At 36.5% G+C, this 21,520-nt stretch overlaps 1 protein-coding gene across 2 annotated transcripts; it reads right to left on the bottom strand.

Annotated features, from left to right (window-relative positions):
* Positions 1-3,721: 3,721 nt before the first annotated feature.
* On the bottom strand, positions 3,722-21,509 carry TATDN3 (TatD DNase domain containing 3). 2 transcript variants are annotated; one of them, XM_045536476.1, is made up of 10 exons: positions 21,356-21,509; positions 19,586-19,618; positions 18,525-18,598; positions 18,224-18,308; positions 14,731-14,793; positions 13,703-13,812; positions 13,484-13,539; positions 12,096-12,208; positions 8,089-8,169; positions 3,722-4,568 (listed from the first exon to the last, which is right to left on the bottom strand). In XM_045536476.1, exons 1-10 carry the CDS (start codon positions 21,419-21,421, stop codon positions 4,425-4,427), a joined length of 825 nt encoding a protein of 274 aa, XP_045392432.1. In that variant the 5' UTR covers positions 21,422-21,509; the 3' UTR covers positions 3,722-4,424. The 2 variants fall into 2 exon arrangements, with proteins under 2 accessions (XP_045392432.1, XP_045392433.1); XM_045536477.1 differs by having other exon boundaries at positions 8,089-8,166; positions 21,356-21,505.
* Between the last annotated feature and the right edge of the window lie 11 nt (positions 21,510-21,520).

Here is a 21,520-nt window from a genome sequence, read left to right as displayed (position 1 = left end):
AATGTTTAAATAATAGTTTATATTTGTTTCTATAAATCAGTGGAATATGTTGACCACCTCCACTTATCAGGATGAAGGTTAGAGTTGCTCAAAGTTAACACTTGTTTCTAAAAGCTTAATTAGATTAACTTACTCTCTTGGAGCTACGATTTTGATGATTTGAATAAGTACATTTTTGAGAGGATAACATAAGGTGCCTAGAGATAGAGCTTTCTGTTATATTTCATTGCCCATCACCAAACCAAGCATTGCTAGACTCATCTCATGGCCAAATACTACTTGGCTATTATCACCTCTTTCTCATTGCTCCTTAGATCGCAGTCTTTGCAAATTTTAACTCAGCTTATGTTCCTTCTTGTAGTTAAGAGCCTATTCCACATGGTAAGCAGAGCACTGCCTGGCGTGGGACTCAGCACTTCTTGGCATTTGTCTTTGCATCAATAAAATAGTCACGTTTTGTCTGGTTGCTCTGTGTCACCATAGAAAGCCAGATTTGTAGAAAGCCAAAGCATTCTGATATCGGAAGGGGTCTGGATAAGTCAACTGGTGTAAAACCTTACCTCCGCTAGGACTGCAGTAGGGCCCAGTGTGGATAAAATTCATCAACTATAAGGCTACGTAAAAAAAGCCAGAAGTAAACTAGTTGTTTACGTTTCAGAAGGCAAATACCTCATGAGGCAGATACAGGTGCAGTGATGGTGCGCACCTGTCGTTTCAGCTACTGGGCAGGCTGAAGCAGCGGGACCCCTTGAGCCCAGGATTCGGTGGTTGCAGCTGGCTGTGATGATGCCACTTCACTCTGGCCCAGGCAACAGAGCAAGACCCTGTCTCTATTTAAATAAAACAAAACAAAACAAAAAACAGAACTTTGAAGGGTGGTTCTGAGCACTGACAGAAGACACGAGCCTCCTGGCAAAGAAGCAAAGGACGTTATTACTCAGCACACAGCAAGGAGCACAAGCCTCGCGTTCAGGCTGGTTCCCCTTGCCCTCCCCAACCCCTCAAGACCCATGGGGCAATGTGAAGCTGTCCAGGCAGATGCCACACACACAAACCCTGAGCTTAAGAAACCCATCCTTTGCCCAGAGGGAGGCATTATCTTTATTATCCTGGATGGTAAGCAGACCTGCCCTCCGCTCTGCGGGAGACACTATCTGTACCTTCCACAGAGATGGTCTGGAACAGGCTGTCAGTGCCCCTGCTCCCTAGATGGGCAGAAACATGACAGCCCTATGGAGAATTCTCTCCCAACATTTAGCAGCTCAAATAAAGACTGTTGAATACAGTATTATTTCTTTGGCTCAAGCTGAGTCATAGCAGATCATAGTAAATGAGTGTCAGGTTATATACAGTACAGTTAACCTCCCTAACCTCATTCCTCTCTAACCCTGTCCTACCTCCTCCCCCATGTAACTCTGGGTATATGGAACTACCTGTGACTCCCTACACTTGTCTTATTCTGTCACCTCCCCTTTGCCTAACTTCAATTTGTGCAAGATTTAATTTAAATACCACCTCCTCTGAAAGTCTTCCCTGACCCCCTTCCTCCGCTTGGTTAGGCATTTCTATTTTGCCCTCCTCTATACACCCTACAACAGCCTTGAGCTAAAACCAGAAACTCAAAAGTCGTGAAACAATAAATATTTTGGACTCTAACCCTACCTGAAATGGCAGGAAATCCAGCCAGGCTCTCCAACCTCCCCCAGGAGTGTTTCATATCTGTTGGAGCATGTTTCTCTCAGTAACACGAGGGGACAGAGACAGTTTCCTCCTTTTCTGCCCTGGCTTCCTGCAGAGTCCAAAGGCAGTCTGCTGGCAGGATTTCTTTTTGCTTGGGGAGTCAGTTTTTTTCTGTTAAGGACTTCAGCTGATTGAATGAGGCCCACCTGAAAGGAGGGTAACCTGCTTCATAGTCCACTGATTTAACTGTTATTAATAATTTAAAACATACCATCACAGAAACATCTGGAATAACTTTAACCAAATATCTGAGTACTGTGGCCTAGGCAAGTTGCCACATAAAATTAACCATCACAGAAGCTCCCCTCCAAAGTAATCCTTTACCTCACCGGTATTCTCTGCCATCTGGAGGACCCAGGCCAACACCCACGATTCCCAGTTTCCCACTCTCTGAACTCCACTGGAGTGGTGGGTTCTGGCCTTTAGGACTGGACAGGAGTAGAGGGGCCCCTGCATGAAACGGGTTATCCTCAGCTCTAGCAGGTGGCTTAGGAGATCCACAGGGAAGTCCAGGTAACCTTCAGGAGAAACTTAGTAAAGAGCAAGGCTGACTGGCACCATGGAAAACTTGTAAGATGTTTGCCATCTATTTCATAAAAAACTTCAGATATTTCAATGATAGTTTTTAGACTTCTTAACTTACATTAACAATAAATGCTTCCAGTTGGACCCAAGTAACAAAGGGGAAGCAGATTCAAATGGTATTTGTATGTAGAGTCCCTCTATAGGAAGCTACTGATTTCAGAAGGCCCCTGTTAAAATGGGCTTTCCCTGGTAACACATGCTCATCAGTCCAGTAAATTTGTTTGGTGACAGTACTGTATTGGCAAGTTTGTTGTAGTGGTGGGGGCAATAATGAGACACACCCCCAAACCAGAGAGGAACCTTAAGAAATGGGGTAAATGGTGATCTCTTGTGAACTTTGGGGATTGGGGAGAATTTCCCCTGGAACTTGTTTTGTTTGGGTTTTAGGAATACAGTTTCACAGGCTTGATCCTTTTGTCTGATTCCAAAGGGTGTACTCTTTCTGATCAAATTAATTCCTGACTTTTCTCCCGAGTTCCCCGAAAGAGGCCTTTTATACTGAAAGGACTATTAAATAGGCAATGAATTGCGGCTACTGATGAATTGCAGGCATAACCACTCCTAAGGGCTAATGGCTCCAGACCATCCCTAGGGTTGAAGTTAAGCAATTCCTGGAAAATTCAATGTTCTCCTTCCCCATCCTGACATTTTATTTTATTTTTTTTGAGACAGAGTCTCACTCTGTTGCCCAGGGTAGAGTGCCATGGCATCAGCCTAGCTCACAGCAACCTCAAACTTCTGGGCTCGAGCAATCCTACTACCCCAGCCTCCCAAGTAGCTGGGACTACAGGCATGCACCACCATCCCCCGCTAATTTTTTATGTATATATTTTTAGTTGTCCAGCTAATTTCTTTCCATATTTTTTTAGTAGAGACAGGGTCTTGCTCTTGCTAAGGCTGGTCTGGAACTCCTGAGCTCAAACAATCCTCCCACCTCGGCCTCCCAGAGTGCTAGCATTACAGGTGTGAGCCACTGCACCCGGCCTGCTCTCTATCTCTTGCTCACTACTTTCCTTTGGTATGATCACAACACTTGGTAAAGTACACACATGTTTTTTTTTAAATTGTGGTAAAATGCACATAACATAAAATTTATCACCTTTATCAAGCATAAAGTTCAGTGGCATTAAGTACATTCATATTGTTGTGCTACCATCACCACCATCTATTCACAGAACTATTTTTACACCCAATATTTTTAGATTTTTATTTATTTGTTTCTTTAGAGATGGGGTCTTGCATCTCACTATGTTGCCTAGGCTGGACTCCTGGGCTCAAGAGATCTTCCTGCCTCAGCCTCCCAAGTAGCTGCGACTACAGGTGTGCACCACTGTGCCTGGCTTATGCCTAAGATTTTTAAACTTAAAAATATAAGATATTACTGTACACACAAAAAGTCAGAGACATTTTTAATAAAGCCATTTATATTTTAAATATGTGACAAAATTTAGACCGGAACTTAAAATCAGTTTATTAACTAAACTTTTGGGACTAGTATTTATAATGGTAGTCGTTATTCAAACTATTGGCCATATAAGTAAGTCAACATCTAAGATCAGTGTGAAAATCTTATATGCATTTTTCCCTTAAAGATTTAGAAATAATTAGAAATACTAAATGTCCAATTTTACAGACCTAGAAAAGAGAAGATTTCTGATAATATAAGAAACCAGACACTCCTACCTTCACTAGTTAAATCCTACAAGAAGTAAAACAGGTGGTGAAAGATCAGACTTTAGCCTACTCCATCCTCATCACAGTGGTACTTAGTCTTACATGTGGGAGCCACCCTTCCCAGAAGCAATGGTTTCAGTCTGGATGGTGGTTCTATTTAATGTGACAATGTAAGAAGTAGCAATATTTTCCCAATATCCTGCCAAGACTCAGCTAATTGAAATACAGCACAAGGCTAGAATCTGAACCCAGGGTTTCAGCATCTAAGCCCAGTTTTATTTCTGAGAGAAATATTTCTCTCAAATTATAATCTTCTATATCCCTATAAAACGGCTCCCCCAGTTCAGATTCTTCATCAGAACATTTCTTTTTTTTCAAATGGTGAAGCCTGCAGTTGATTTGGTTTGCAATAAATGGTTACGAAGCTATTTCTGGAGCACGTGTCGAAGCTTGGGAAACAGTTTTAATGCATTCTGTGTCGTCACTTCTATGACTTCTTCCACTGAGATCCCTTTCACCTGGGCAATATATTCTGCTGAAATGGAAATGTTCCGGGGCTCATTCCGTACCTGAAACAGAACAAAGCAGACACTAAGTCAAATATAGCACTCAAAGGAAGCAGATCCTTGGAGACTATAGATAAAATAGCAAAAAATGAATTGGTAAAAATAACTGATGAGCTCCCCCTTTTTTATGGGGGAGGAGGGGTGAGGGGAGGTATGCCTGCAATTTCAACTGTAAGTCTATGTTGTTCCTAAAAAGAACCCTGGGGTATTAATAATTGAGGTCCCTGCCTCCTAGCATATGAAGCAAATAGTGAATACCTGGGGATCTGTCTGACTGATGCATTAATTGTCCTTTGGTTTGTTGCTTAAGTGAATGCTTGTAAAAGTCACTGTTCTGCTGCTTGGTCCCTTACCTCACAGGCTACATGACAGTTTGATTCAAGAAATGCTATCATGTTTTGGAAAGACTAAATAAATTATGTACTGGTATTTCACTGATTCTAAGATGTGTTTCCCCTATATATATTTTTTTCTTTTCTTTTCTTTCTTTTTTTTTTTTTTTTGAGAGTCTTGCTCTGTCACCTGGGCTTGAGTGCAGTGGTGTCATCATAGCTCACTGCAACTTCAAACTCCTGGGTTCAAGTGATCCTCTTACCTAAGCCTCTCAAGTAGCTGGTACTACAGGTGCACACCACCGCACCTGGCTAATATTTTTCTATTTTTTTTTTTGTAGAAATGGGGATCTCGCTCTTGCTCAGGCTGATCTCAAACTCTTGGCCTCAAGCAATCCTCCTGCCTTGGCCTCTCAAAATGCTAGGATTACAGGAGTGAGCCACTGTGCCTAGTCATTTCCCCTATATTTTAACATCTCTGAAATCGATATAGTATGTTTTATTTACATTCAGTGGCATATAATATTATAACTGGCAGTGTTTTTTCTATCTTAATGGTCATAAAACAATGATATACAATGGTGCATCTACAATTGGTAGTATTTAGATTTGATGAAATAAATTATTATTATTAAGTATCTACTCAGAATGATAATGTTCAGAGGAATAAGATTACTGTTATGGTAAAAAAAATTCTTGGTACTATAGCCTAACAAAATAATAAAAAATATACACAAAGATTCAAGTTCAAGGACATTCTTTATATTTCTTATAATACAATCTAGATGAACAGTATCAGGTTAAATATATTATGGTACACTCACACACTGGAATATTATGTAACTATTCAACATGATGAAGAAAAGCGTATTTATTAATATATACAGAGGTTCACCACATAAAGGCAGTTATGAAATAATGTGTTCAGGCTAATCCTATTTTTATGAAATATATATACATACACATATATGAATATAAAAAAGTCTAGAAGGACATATTTATTTAGTGGTTTCTGTGGGCAAGGCATTGCTCTAAGATTTTCATGGAATTGCTCATTTAATCCTTAAAATAACTCTATGACTTAGGTCATAGAGTAACTATAGTAACTTAGGTACTATTATTATTAGCATTCCCTTTTTTATAGATAAGAAGGGATCCTAAACAGCTAGTTAGTAACCTGGCTAAGGTTCATTAGAGTTTATGCTCCTAGCTATTATAGTATAGTGGTAACCTTTGGGTGGTAGATGACTTATTTTCTTGTTTATGATTTTCTGTGTTTTCTAACTTTCTAGAACAAATACATTTTACTTAACAAAAAGCATATCTGGCTGAATAAATTCATTTATTCAATACAAGTTGATTATCCCTTATCCAAAATGCGTGGAACCAGAAGTATTTTGGATCTTGAATTTTGGAATATTTGCACATACATAATGAGATATCTTGACAATGAGACGCAAGTCCAAACGTGAAATTCATTTGTTTCATATATACCTTATACACGTAGCTTGAAGGTAATTTTATAAAGTATTTTTAATAATTTTGTGCATGAAACAAAGTTTATGTTAAGTACTTATATGTGGAATTTTCCATTTGTGGCATCATGTTGATGCTCAACAAGTTTCAGATTTTGGAGCATAGGGATGCTCAACCTATACGTATTTTGCACAAGGCACTATGCCAGAAACTCATAATTTTCATCAAATCAACTAAATACAAACATAAAACTGAGTTACAACAGCATTCAACATTTATTCCTGTTTAGGGAGAAAAATGCTGGGTCCTTTTCTTTCCATTTTACACTAATTAGGAAGGCAATTCTGTACCATTCTGTCCTATACCCAAATAGAAAAAGTTAGAGTTGTGATCCTCTACTTTGTCATTCTTCTGTCTTTTACATTCTTACACAAGCTGATTTATAAAAAATATGTACTTAGACATCAGCTAGCAAAATTTATATTACAATCATACATAATCATAGTTTGTTAATAATCACATAATAATCGCTACTGCTCCCAAACCTCTAAATTTTGAGTGCCAGTTCTCTGAATTTGGTAGGCATGACAACACAGATGTGATGAGCAGTCATAGGCACTTATTAAACTGCACATTGGGAGGTCATTGTAATAGGCACTGTCTAAAACAAATAAATCAGATACTGTGTCTTTCTTTCAGAAAATTATAACTTAAAAGAGTAGCAATATGAAAGAACATGATATTAAAAATATGATTCTTTGTGGCCTACAATAAAATGAGATACTACAGCAAAGATCACATAAATAAATCAATGACTATATCAATACATTGAAAGAAACAGAACCTCATTACAACATGATAATTAAAAAAAGAAAAAAGGAACATTTATTAAGCACCTACTATATACCCGACACTGCTGGATATTTTCACATACATTACTTCTGTAATCCTCACCATAATTCTTAAAAGAGTTTTACTATTTTACCCACATTTTATAAATGAAAAAGCAGTTTCACTTATAAATGAAAAGGCACTTTCAGAGAGATTAAGTAGTTTGCCCAAAGTCAGGTAGCAGAGAGCAGACAGGATTTGAATCTGTCTTTCTTACTGTAGACATTGTGTTTTTTACTATACTGGTCTGACTCTTATTACTACATAAATGTGATAACTCCTTATCAAATAATACTCACTGGAGTATAACAACTATATTTAGAAAAAACCTGAAATAAAGTTAAAATAACCCCTCAACCTAGCATTATTAGGATTCCACTGTATTTACACTATTATGAGAAACACAGCAAAACTGAAAATAGCTCAAATGAAAGTTACAATCTAAATAATGTAGAAATTAGAAAATCAAGGCCGGGCGCGGTGGCTCACGCCTGTAATCCTAGCTCTGGGAGGCCGAGGCGGGTGGATCGCTCGAGGTCAGGAGTTCGAGACCAGCCTGAGCAAGAGTGAGACCCCGTCTCTACTAAAAATAGAAAGAAATTATCTGGCCAACTAAAAATATATATACAAAAAAATTAGCCGGGCATGGTGGCTCATGCCTGTAGTCCCAGCTACTAGGGAGGCTGAGGCAGTAGGATCGCTTAAGCCCAGGAGTCTGAGGTTGCTGTGAGCTAGGCTGATGCCACGGCACTCACTCTAGCCCGGGCAACAAAGTGACACTCTGTCTCAAAAAAAAAAAAAAAAAAAAAAAGAAAATCACTTACCTGTTTTTCTGGTCCTAGTGCAGGTGAATCTGTTTCTAAGCACATGGAAGTTAAAGGCAACTGTTTCAGAAGTTTCTGCTTCTTAAAGAAAAGAGAAAGCTAGTAAGTTTAAAATATGAGAAATAAAGATAAAATAAGGAGCATTACATCTACATGCTAATGCATCTTATTCTGTAAGAATTTAATGTTTAAGCTTTAATGTTCGATTGGTAAATGCTACCTGGATGCCTACTATGTTCTCATCATTCCACTACTAACAAGTTATGTAAAAATGTAAACCCTCATTGCCAAAAATTATTCAAAGCTTCCCATAAACCAAAGAATAGCAGCCATAGCAAAATGAGGTATACCCAGCAAGAAATCCAAACATCTGATATCACGTGCCCACTGAAAGATCCAAGGAAATGACTTCTGTTGTTTCTCCACCATCACCACACTCAGTGTTTCTACCATTCACTTTAAGGCACTCAAAGCTTAATGTTTATAAACCTAAGGTTCTTATGCACATCTAAATTTAGATTGGGTGATGGATGGTTTATTTTTTTTGTTTATGATTTTCTGTGTATGGATTGTGAGCACTGCAATTAACTCAGTAAGTTTTATGCCAAGAACACAATTCTCTTGCTGACACTGCACTTAAAATTTAAAAATGGGAAAGAGACACAGATGATGCACAGTAGAACATTGTTAAAATCAATTATTTAAGATTAATTTCAAAAGCACAGAAATGGGTATTGTCATGTACTGTTGGTAGATGAAGTTTAAACTAGCATAACCTTCCTTGGAAGAAATGTGACAATTTATGCCAAAATTTTAAAAATGTATAACCTTTTACTCAGTGATTCTATTTATAGGAGATAGCTGGACAAGTGTGCATATGAGTTTGTAGATATACAAAGGTATTCATGGAGACACTTTAAAATAGTGAAAAACTGGGAAAAAACTAACTTTTATTTAAGGCAGTGCTTAAATAAATTATGGTACATAATTTATGGTATACACCATGAAATACTATGCATTCATTATAAAAGAAGAGGCAGGTCTCTATTATAGATACAAATAGTCATGAAGCTAAGTCAAAATAAAACAAAAATGAGTAGCATATCCATTTATTTTATCTGAATCAATATTAACAATGGTTCTCTCTGAGTGGTAGGATTTAGGTTTACTTGAAATTTGTTCTTTCTTTTCTAATGTGTTTTCATTTTCTATCATATACAACCGTTATCTTTAAAATTAAAAAAAATAGCATTTTCAGATTTGGAAAAGAAACAGTACCACAGGTAAAGACTACTACTAAATAAGAAATTTCTCCACAAATGATAAACATAGCAAAAATAAAAATAAATCTTAGACTAACAATCAACTTGACCTAACTGACATTTATAGAACACTCCCTTTAACAACAGCAGAATACACATCGGTTTCAAGTATGTATGTGCTATTCACCAAGACAGAACATATTCTGGGCCATTACATAAACTTCCACTAATTTAAAAGAATTAAAAGCATACAATGTATGTTCTCTGAATACAATGGAAGTAAGGTAGAAATCAGTAATGGAAAGACAGCGGGAAAATTCGTAAGTATTTGGAAATTAAACAACACATTTTAAATAATCTTTATAATCAAAGGTTAATTAGAAAATATTCTGAACTGAAAAAAGTGAAAACAGAGCATATCAAAATTTGTGGAATTCAGCCAAAACCATGATTACAAGGATATCTACAGCGTTAAAGGTTTATATTAGAAAACAAGCTTTCAAATAAATAAACTAAGATTCCACATAAGAAACTGTAAAAAGGATAATATATCATGACCAACTAGAATTAATCCCAAGAATGGAAAGTTGGTTCAACATTAGAAAATCAATCCATATAATTCACAATTTTAATAGGCCAAAATAAAACAAAAAAAAAGAAAGACCATATGATCATCTTGGTAAATGTAGAAAAAGCATTGGCAAAATCTAATAACCGTTTCTTATAAAAACTACCTGTAATGATTATACAATCTTCTGAAGATAGTAAAAACCACTGAATTGTATACTTTTAAAGGGTGAATATTATGGTATATGAATTATACCTCAAAAAAATTAAAAAACTAATCTTAGGTAACTTACTATTTCATTAATTTTAAGACATTTTTTCATATTTTATTATCTGTGAAATTGAAGTGCATGTTACAATCCATGGCACCCTTAAATTCTGTGAAATACAATAAGTTGTGTATCTTAAAATAAGTTGTCTATCAACTTAAGAACTAATAACAGGTAAAGAGTGTAGAACTACAGCCAAGATTTTTTTAAATATCTCCATCAGCAAAATAATTTACATGTTTTGTTGTTTTTGATCTGTAGTTTTTAAAGTCAGGTTTATTGAGGAGTATACCTATAGTGATTCACCCTTTTTAGGTATATGATTCTGTGAGTTTTGACAAAGGGATGCTGTCATGTAACTACCACGACATTTAAGATATAGAATATTTCCATCACAAAAAGTTGCTTCACTCCACGTGTACCTTTCTACTCAATCCCCTCCCTTCACCCCCAGTCTCTGGCAACCACTGATCTGATTTCTGTCCCTTTACCCATTACCACTATCTAATCCTAGAACATGTTCATCACTCCCAAAAAGAAACTCAATATCCATTAGTAGTCACTCTCCGTACTCATTCTCTACAAATCCCTGGAAACCACCAATTTACTTTCTGTCTCTATGGATTTGCCTAGTTTGGACATATAAGTGGAATCATGCAAGATGTGGTCACTTGTGTCTGACTGCTTTCTCTTAACATAATGTTTTCAAGATTCATCCATGTGGTAGCATGACTCAGAGCTTCATTCCTTTTTATGACTGAATAATATTCCATTGTATGGATATAGCAAATTTCATTTATCCATTTATCAGTTGAGGGACATTTAGGTTGTTTCTACTGTTTGGCTGTTATGAATAATGTTACTATAAACATTCACGTATAAGTTTTGTGTGGATTTTTTTTTTTTTTTGAGACAAGACTCTTGTTCTATCACCTCAGCTACAGTGCAGTGGTGTCATCTTAGCTCACTGAAACCTCAAACTCCTGGACTCAGACAATGCTCCTGCCTCACCCTCCTGAGTAACTGGGACTACAGGCATGCATCACCATGCCCAGCTAATTTTTCTATTTTTTTGTAGAGACGGTGTCTTGCTCTTGCTTAGGAAAGTCTCAAACTCCTAAGCTCAAGCGATCCTCCTGCCTTGGCCTTCCAGAGTGCTAGGATTATAGGCGTGAGCCACCATGCCCAGCCTGGACATATGTTTTCATTTCTTTTGTGTATCTACTTAGGGCTAGAATTGCTGGGTCACATGGTAATTCTTTGTTTAATTTTTTGAGGAACTACCAAACTGAGTGGGATGAGTGGTATATCACTGTGCCTTTAATTTACATTTCCATAAAGGCAATGAGGTTGAACATCTTTTTATGTGCTTATTGGCCATTTGTATGTTTTCTTTAGAGAAATATCTATTTAAATCATTTGCCCATTTTTTAATCAGGTTATTTGTCATTTTATGGAGTTGTAATGGTGTTTTATATACTAGTCCCTTATTAGATACATGGTTTGCAAATATTTTTTCGCTTTCTGTGGGTTGTATTTTCACTTCTTGATAATGTGCTTTGAAGTTCAAAAGTCTTAAATTTTTTTATTATGGAAATTTAAAATTTTGATGATGTTCAATTTACCTACTTTTTCTTTGGCTGCTTGTACTTTTGACTTCATATCTAAGAAGCTATTGCCTAATTAAAGGTCACTAAGATTAAGACCTATTTCCTTCAAAGAGTTTTATTTTAGTTTTCACATTTAGGTCTTTGATCCATTTTCTGAGTTAATTTTTATATATGTGTGGGGTAGAGACCTAAGATTAATTTTTGTAATGTAACTAGATTAGCATCACAGTATGTAGTAAAAGTTCATATTTTAAATTGCATGTCACAATGTATAGGTGAGTTTTAATGAAAGAATTTACCTGTTTACTTCTTATGATAGAAGGGGGTATTGAGAAAAAGTACCCAGCTTTTACTCCTTCCATGGCTACAGATGGCCGACCATCAAATGCATGCAGCAGTACCTTGTCAGCACCTCTCAGAAATAAAAGATAAATCAGAGTTCCATTTTATTTTCTGAACAAGAGGTTTTCTCATCAATCAAATTAAACAGAGATCTGAAATTTTAAGTAAATGTTGGTCACTATGACATAAAGGTGAAGTTCTATGACTTCTAAAGGGTGGATAAATGTTACAGTGTTCAAAGAGTAGAATAAAAATATAGTCAATTCTTTTCTTCAGAATAAAATTGAAATAGTTTAAAGAGCAATTATTTAAACTGCCTGCACCATCAGACCTTTTCTAGAAGTCTATGAGCTGTCAAATTATTGTTCCTAATAGGTGGTTTTTAGGCAGTCAAATTGATTTTCCTAACAAAAATGCTAGCAAAGGAGCAATGAAAAACTATGTATTAATAAATGACTCACAAATTTAACAGTCAGAGTTGGCTTCACAAAACCACCTCCAGTTCTTAAAGATAGCTGCTCAGCCTGCATAAAAATCATGCCTTCAGTGATTCCAGAGGGGTTCAGTATTCATCACTGAGGAATATGATTTCTCTAGTCATAGGCAGTTAGACTGACTTTACTATTTGACAGTATTTTTTCAAATGGTGGGTTGACCATTAGTGGGTTATAACCATAAATGTGTTATGAAATCAATTTAATAGGTCACAACCAATCAATGTGCACTTGTATGTACGTAGGTATATATATGCTGTATAGATACCTATACACACATACATATACATGTACTGCTTATTAAACTTTTGTTACTTTTCTTTACATGTATACAAGTCTCAAAGTACATTTCTGACTATGAATGGCATTTTAAAAATAATGCTATATTTTTACTTTAGGAACTGGTGAAGATGACAGTATACTTTATGTATGATGGTCACAATCTACATAATACCATTTTCTGAAGGAGCATCCAGAAAACATACAAAACAGTGACCCATTGTGACTGCTGTATAATTGCCCTTCTTTGTCTTGTTTTTCTCTCCTCCTTGTTAATCAGCTGACAGAGCTGATTAAGAATTCGGAGCTGCTAATTTTTAAGTTAAGAAATATCAATTCTTTGATTCAATTTTTCATTTATGTTATCCTGGCTTGATAAATATTACAATTGCTCTGAAAACCTTGCAAATAATAGCCTGACTTGCAACATTACCTTAGATGATTTGCATTTCCACTTTTGCCCCTGCCTTTCCCTTTAAGAAATCAGATTAAACATGGCTTGCTCTATGAGAATATGGACTGGAATTGTCAAAAGTGAACATTAGGCACATTTCTCTCAGGAACCTAAATACCTTGCTCAAGTAAGAGGTTGATGGTAGGTCTTCCAGCAGAGCGTGAGTGAACATTTCTGTTTAACAACAACAAATTTCCTTTTAAGTACCAATCTGAAAGTATTATTTTTGTTCTACTAAAGTATTTCAGATGAAATGTAGAGTCCTCCATTTCAGGAGGATTCTGATCATTATTTAATTTACTCTATAGCTATTAACATAGAAAGATAATTAACCTACAAAGGCAAATTTAGTCTTTTGGCTAATTGGACCTGTCTGATTAGAACTTGTCTTTGCTCTTCCTTCTGTTCATCAGTGCCAGCAAATCTAGGGGAGAAATCTAGTCCAACCTGTAACAGAAAAATAAAAGATATTACCTATTTATGATTTAATGAACCTCAAAAGAGATAATATGAATCAGTGCTGTCTAACAGAAATATAACATGAGCCACAAATGTGAGCCCCATAAAAATCTTAAAATCTGATTCTAGTAGCCACATTAAACATATTAACAAAAACAGGTAAAATTAATTTTATTAATATAATTTATTTAGCCCAATACATCCAACATATTATTATTTGAATATGTAATTAATATAAAAATCGAGTTATTTTACATTCTTTTTTTTGGTACTAAAACTGTGAAATCCATAGTGTGTTTTATACTTACAGCACATTTAAATTCAGAGCAATCACATTTCAAGTGCTCAACAGCCACATGTGTTCACTGCTTTGGACAGCACAGATTACAGATGACTGCTTCCCTTGAGAGTATTCTGACATACATTCTATAATCTATATTCTGAATTTAAGTGTTATTCTTGTCTTTTATCTCCTATTAAAAATGGAATTTATCACCAAGCAATGAAATATTTCACATCTATAAATTATTTAAGTAGACTATGTTCTTTAATTACAAACTCTAGCCTATATAAAGTATGTTTCTAAGTTACTTATGAAGAGCTATATATACTATTTTAACTCACCAGAGCAATGACCCATATTTAAGCCAAAAGAAAAAAAGCAAAGTGTTTAGAAATGCTATTAGTTTTCTTCCATTAAGATAAGCCTATGGTAAGGCTTTCCATTGTTTCATCCCCAAGCTGTCTTGGTTATTGAGAAAGTAGCAACAAATTATTATTCAGCTGAATGAGGTGAACATAACTATCCAAGTCAGTTATAATCATCAATACTGAACTAAGGATTATTTTCATATATCATATGGAAGTCTGGCTTACAAGTTGTTTGATTAGCTAATGGGTGTTTACCTCTCCAATTGCCAACAGCTGATCTTTGTAATGCTCAATAATGGGCAAAGCTACATCCAAATCCTGGGAGGAAAAAAGTATAATCATTAAAATGGAAAGAAAAGGGAACTGATATTTCACAAGCACTTACTATGTGCCAGACACTATGATATCCTGGTGCTTTACATACATACGTTTAATCCACTTCACCAAAGAATTAGGAATAGTAATCCTTTAATAATGGTGAGTACCTCTACCTCTAAATTTGAGTAGAATTTAGGAGAGATATCCCATATCCATTCAGGTTATAAGAACATGAACTTTTATGAACATGAATTTCATGAAGATTCCCGCTTCTGTATAGGAGGTATTTCTTGGCATTTAGGAGGCATTTGGATTTCCTAGAACACCACAGAAAGAGAAAAGCAAGCCACCAGGTGGTCATTTTCACAAGTGAGTTTTTGGGATTGCATTGTTACATTCTCCACTTAAGAGTACTACTGGTTGATGAGTTTATAAGAATGATGATCCTATACTACTTCCTTTGTAGTCCTTCCTTTCTTTGCACTCCTTCCTTTTCTTATACTCCTTCCTCCCCCCCCCCTTTTTCTTTCTTTGTTTTTTCAGACAAGGTCTCACTATGTTACCCAGGCTGATTTCAAACTCCTGGGGTCAAGCAATCCTCCACTCAGCCTTCCAAGTAGCTGGGACTACAGGCATATGCCACTGTGTCTGGCTTCATTAATTCCTATTATTTTCATAGTCCTGCTGGGCCTATTTGTCCTAAAGGTTCAGCAATATAAACAATAAATATCACACACATGCTTGTTTGTTAACTATGGAAGTAGCTGTGTACCATTAGTTTCAATGATATTACCTTTTCTGCTTAAGAAAATTTGTTAAGAGTTTCCTTCTAAGGAAGGGGAAAGATAAATATATGTAAAATTGCTTCTTGGTACTTTTTAGACTACTTTGTAGATTTTAGTTTTAGGATATGTAAATTGCAAAGTGCTTCTACTGAGGATAATCAGAACAAGAGAGAATTAAGAAAAGCGAGGTAAAGCAGGCCATAGAGGAACAAGAGGAGATTTTATAATTATGCCTCTCCAAAGAGAGAAAAGGTGAAGCAGGGTAAATTGAGGCCTTAGAAATATATTCTAGTGGACTTGATGAAGAGGAATTAACATTGTCATGAGGAGTGAAGAGTATATAACCCTAGGTATCAGAGAAGTTATCTGACAACAAGCTGAGTAGGTTAAACAGTATCAAACAAAGCTTTTTCCATATCAAACATCCAAACTACTCTATGTCTCTGTGACCTCAAAGGGACTAGAGAAGTAGGAGAAATTACCCAGGAAATGTTGGATTCTTAGAAAGTACAAGTCACAAAGAAATTGCACATTTGGATGAAGATCAGATGTAGAAAAAACCATGACTCCTGGACTATATATTATTTATGAAAAAAGGAAAACAATTTTACAGTGAAATTATTCAAACTCCTAATGGAATAGATCTAGAAGTTTTTAGCAAGTAAAGGATGACAAGTAGAAATGAATAGAATATAATTCATATTATTTAATGTATACATTTGTGTGTGTGGTCTTTATCATTTTATTTTAGTAGGTGTGAACATATTATAAGAATATTTGTAGTTCTATTTCTCACCTAAGTTCTATTCCCACTTCCCCCATAAAGTCTCAAGTTCTTTAATGGCTAATGGTTTCATTATGTTTTTTTAAAAAAAGATCCTATACCTTATGACTGGGAGTAAAACTACTACATAATTATTCATGATTTATAAATGAGGAAATTGAGACTTGGCAAAGTTAAGTAACATGCCAGAGATCACAGAAACCAATAGGCCAGGTTTCTCTGACTTCAAAGCCCATGCTGTTTCCATTTTTCACACCATAGCTAAGGGGATCTTCTTAAAATATAAATCATATCTTGTTACTTATTACTTTAGTTCTTACATTGCATGTAAACTAAAATCTAAGAAGCATTCAGGTTGCTGCTCAAATGTCATCACCTCAGAGAGGCCTTTCCTGATGACACAATCTGAAAACCAGCATTCATAATACCTACCACATAATATTGTTTTATTGCCTAGCACTCTGGGAGGCTGAGGCAAGAGGATGGTTTGAGCTCAGGAGTTCGAGTTTGAGGTTGCTGTGAGCTAGACTGACACCACGGCACTCTAGCCCAGGCAACAAAGTGAGACTCTGTCTCAAAAAAAAAGAAAAAAAAAAAATATATATATATACACACACACACACATATATAGTTTTATTGTCTTCAAAGCACTTAGTGCTATCTAAATTTTTTCTGTTCTTGTAATTGTTGATTGTCTGTCTGCCCGATCTAGAATCTAGCTGAGGGATTTCACTCACTGTTGGATCTATTGTGCTAAGGGCAGTGCCAGGCATAAGGTAGGTGTTTAGTAAACACCAGTTGACTAAGTAAATAAATCTCTATTAGTATTAATATAAACCTCTACATAAAAGAGAGAAGAGCTGCCCTGCTATGATTCCCAACATTTCGGGAATTATAACTCTGGCAATTTAGCTAACTTTATTACACTCAACAACTAAGCTACAGGATAAGCATTTTTACCTGAAGTGAATTAAAAGTAATTTTATTTTGAAATAAGTAGAGCTACCTGGGGTATCTTAATATACAAATAGAGATGCATTATTATATATAAAAAATGACCCCCATCTTAATTTATTCATAGGTAATAAAAAGTCATTGCCTCTTCAAAATGGGGCTATCAACCCATTATGTAATAAAGCACTCAAGAAACTGCATCCTTCTGATGCAGTCAGGAGACAAGTATGAAATATAAGACATATTGACTATTGTGAGTCAGTGAGACCTTGTGGGTATTGTGTTTTAAGAGAGGGTATAAAATCAGTGCAAATTAATAGATTGAGAGCACCCCTATAGCAATGGTTCTATGTTCACAGAAGATACTACTTACTTGAACTCATCTGTTTCCTTATAGTATGGCACCTGTGAATTTGTATCTTTCTTTTTCTGGATATTTTATCACTTTTTTTGCTAAAGCAATATGACCACAGGAAAACAAATGTGAAAAAAAGTTACTCATAATTCTACTAGATCATCACAAACTTCTATCATTTCTGTGTTTTTCTCTCCAGTCTTTTCCTTATAGAATATATTTTTATGTAGCTGTCACTCATGGTGAATAAACCATTTGGTAACCTGCTTTTCTCCCTGTAATATACTGTACAAATTTTCCATGTGCTACACCAACTTTTTCTACAAATGCATTATATTTAACACTCTACAAGTTAACTAATGATTCTTTTATTTCTTAACCTCTAGGCTATTTCCACTTTTTCTTTAAATGATGTTGTAACAAACATCTTTGTGAAAGAAGGTTGTGTTTTCTTATTTTGGATTACTTCCTTAGAATATAAATTAGAAAAAGGAGGATTAATGAGTTAAAAGATATCATTTTTTTATGGTTCTTGTTTTATATGACCGTTACCTTTAATGTGACACTTCTTTGGTCTTCTAGTGAAAGTCCTTGAACTGGGTGAACACCCAAGCATGGCAGGACAAACCCACTATACCTGAAAATGTAGAACTAATTAAGGAAGCAGGAGTTGTAGACAAGTAGACTACAATGTTACTCTAAAGAACAAGCAGAAAAGAATCTCTTTTAAGGGTTATGTTAAAATGCTTTTTCCTTCTTATTCCCTTTAAAATGGATCTTTGATGTTATAAATTGGACATCATAACTGTGTCCTTATTCACAGCTCTTTAAAAATCTTAATTAGAAGTAGCACCTTTCTGAAAGTTGAATAATCTTTTCAAATTCTCCTGAGTGTTCAGCAACTGCCACAAGGGCCACAACATTGGCCTGAAAAAAAAAAAAAAAAAAAAGAATAGAACAGAGTCCCAAACAATACACATATATAATATAAATCATATAAAATTTTAAAGTTTTCTGTGCATTAGTTATCCTTGTTTATTCATGCTTCATCAATATAATCATAATGGTTATCACTGAGTATTTACTATGTTTCAGGCCCTCAGTGAATATAAATATTCCTTCATTTAATCTACACAAACCTGTGAGGTAGGCATTGCTGTAATCCACTGTATAGATCAGAAGACAAATTTCTGGATGGAGTCAAATAACTTGTTCAAGGTCATTATGCCTATGTAATTCCAAAGCCCAGGCTCCTAATTAAGTTGCCACAGTTAAAGTTGGCTGTATATAAAAATGTACTGGCAACCAGTTTTGGTTCTATCACTTTCTGGGAAGACTACAAAATACTAGTTACAATAAATTTCATAAATATTTCCCCAAATAACAATCGTTTTCCAAGCAAATCAAAATGTTTCAGAAAACTTTTATACATATATCCCAGATCTCAAGAATTATGTGAATTTAAAAACTGAAAGATGGACCAATCTGTTCCACAGTAAGCATGGTGGTTGTGGGAACATGTTTTGAATTCAGACTAACTTGTTTCTATCACTTTACTAGTGTATGTCTTTGGACTAGTTACTAATCTCTAGGCCTTAGTTTCCTCATCTATAAAATGGAGAGTGGTTGGCTATAAAATAGTAACTTTCTCAGAAGGTTGTTGTGAAACATTTATTGAGATAAAGTTCAGAAAGGGCTTAGCTCAGTGACTGGCACATAGAAAACACATAATAAAAGCTACTTATTATTAGTGACTGAAACAACATCAACACAGTATATGCAAATTTCAAGATGTTTTAGCTTAAAATTAGTAGGAAAAATAAAAAACAAAAGGGCAATGATAGATATTTTCTCTTTTTTTGTTGTTATTCTTAAAGACCAGTGTCCTAGTAACAATTAAAGATATTGACTTACCTTCTTGGCTTTCTCCAACACATCATCCAGATCCTAAAATAACCATAAGTAATCACCATTATTTTAGATGAATAAGTAACTGCCCTTTGGATGTGTGTATCAATGCATTTGAGACACCGTAAGAATGACAATGATAGCAAGGAACAGGGTGGTAGAAAGCAAAGAGCCCACACTGAACCACCTCCTTCTGTTAGGAAAGTCTGCCTTCTGTTCCCACTCCACTAAGAAAGAAACCTCAGCTGTAAAATATAAAGGACATTTCTCCATGCTTCTCTTACTCTACCCCTCAGTAGCATTTGGAACCCCTTCCTTGCCTACTCCTTCCTTCTTGAAATATTTTCCACTCTTGGCTTCTGCAACACCACTCTCTCACTGGTGGCTGCTTTTCAGTCTTCTTGATTGGCTCTCTCTCCTCTTTCTGACTTCAGGACCCTCTGCTCCTTTCTTTGCTTTAAGTGATCTTATCTCTCACACTTTTAAATATCATCATTCTGCTGAGTTCCCAATTTTTATCTCCAGCTTATACCTCTCCCCTGAACCCAATGATTCATGTTTAAAATAACTATTGTGACATCTCTGCTTGGATGGGATTAGATTTCCCAACATATCCCAAACATAAATCTTTATTTTCTCCCCACAAGCCTATTCCTTCTGCCATCCTCCCCACCCTCACCCCAAACCTTGATCTTTCCTCATCTCAGTAAACAGCACCACCAATTATGGTTCATATTAGCACAAGCTAATAATCTGAGCCATCCTCTAGTCCCTCCTTTCCCTTGCTCTCTGCATCCAATTCTTCGGCATGTACTGTGAATTCTATCTCTAAAATATAACTTGAATCCATCTACGTCTCTCAAACTTCCCTGCTATCATCATGACACCAACAACCAACATTTCTTGTCTGTATACTGCAAAAGGCTCCTAACTGGTCTTTTAGCTTCCACACCTCTCCTCCATCCATTTGCCACACAGCAGCAAAATGGTCTTAAAACGGACATAAGATCTTGTCATTCACCCTTTAAAAAAAAACACAAAAAACCTTTCAATGGACTCACATTGTGCTTCTAATGTAATCCAAACTCCTTACTAATCTACTTCATCTATTCCCAGTCTCGTTTCGTGTCTCTCTTTCTAGCTCATCAGGCTCCATCCAGCCTTTTGGCAACTGGAATGTACTTGTGCCAGATTTTATTCTGTCTGTGGGCCTGCAACCTGGCTGCTTGCCTCACCACTATACCCTCAGCCTCTTCTGCGCTGGGGCGGCTCCTTGTCCTCCCAGCCTGAAGCGTCACCTCCGGAGAGGTTTCCCCCTCAGACAGACTCCCGCTCCTCCTTCTCTATCATCAGTCTCTAGTTTCTACCGTAGCAGGTAAAATACTTTGTAACTGGTTTTGCGTATGTTTTATTCTTCCTGTTTGCCCCCTGCCCGGTAGAAAGTGTTTCGTGGACCACTTCTCGGGCAAAGTGGCGTCCTAGCCAGGAGGTGCGAGGCCGGCCAAGGGCGGGTAGTGGGGAGAACTGCAGGAACCGAGAACAGCAAACGAAAGCCTATGGAGATAGAGAGCTCACTGCTCTTAAATCAGAAAAAAATAAAATAAAATAAGATAAATATCGGTATATCAGAGGTTAAATAGGGAATCAGGGGCAGGACACACGGCCACATACAAGGGCCTGGGGAGGAAACGGGGCTTCGTTCTGAGGGAGGGGAGCGAAGATAACCTGAGAGCAGAGGACGGGGGCCTTCCCGCTCCCCGCATTGCCCTCACATACGTGGTCAAAGTCCGAGTCGGAGAGGTGGCAGTGACAATCCACCAGCCCCACGCCCACGGTCCCCATCGCCGTCCCCGCCGCTGCCGCCCTCAACGCGCCAGCCGAGCCCGAGTCGGAACGTTGGAGCTGCTGCGGCCTGCGTTTCCGGCCGGACGCGTGCGACTT

This window comes from Lemur catta, chromosome 23 (assembly GCF_020740605.2).
Source record: "Lemur catta isolate mLemCat1 chromosome 23, mLemCat1.pri, whole genome shotgun sequence".
Lineage (NCBI taxonomy): Eukaryota > Metazoa > Chordata > Mammalia > Primates > Lemuridae > Lemur > Lemur catta.
This window is presented reverse-complemented; position numbering and strand designations above follow the sequence as displayed.

Bases quoted from the DNA above. Each gene is read 5' to 3' on its own strand.
- TATDN3 (XM_045536476.1), bottom strand. From the start codon at position 21,421: ATGGGGACCGTGGGCGTGGGGCTGGTGGATTGTCACTGCCACCTCTCC. The intron at 14,794-18,223 runs GTAACGGTCATA...TTTTCCTCCCAG, and splicing joins AAAGAAGTGTCACATTAAAG to GATTTGGATGTAGCTTTGCC. The intron at 8,170-12,095 runs GTAAATTCTTTC...CTTTTCTTTAAG, and splicing joins CTATCATAAGAAGTAAACAG to AAGCAGAAACTTCTGAAACA.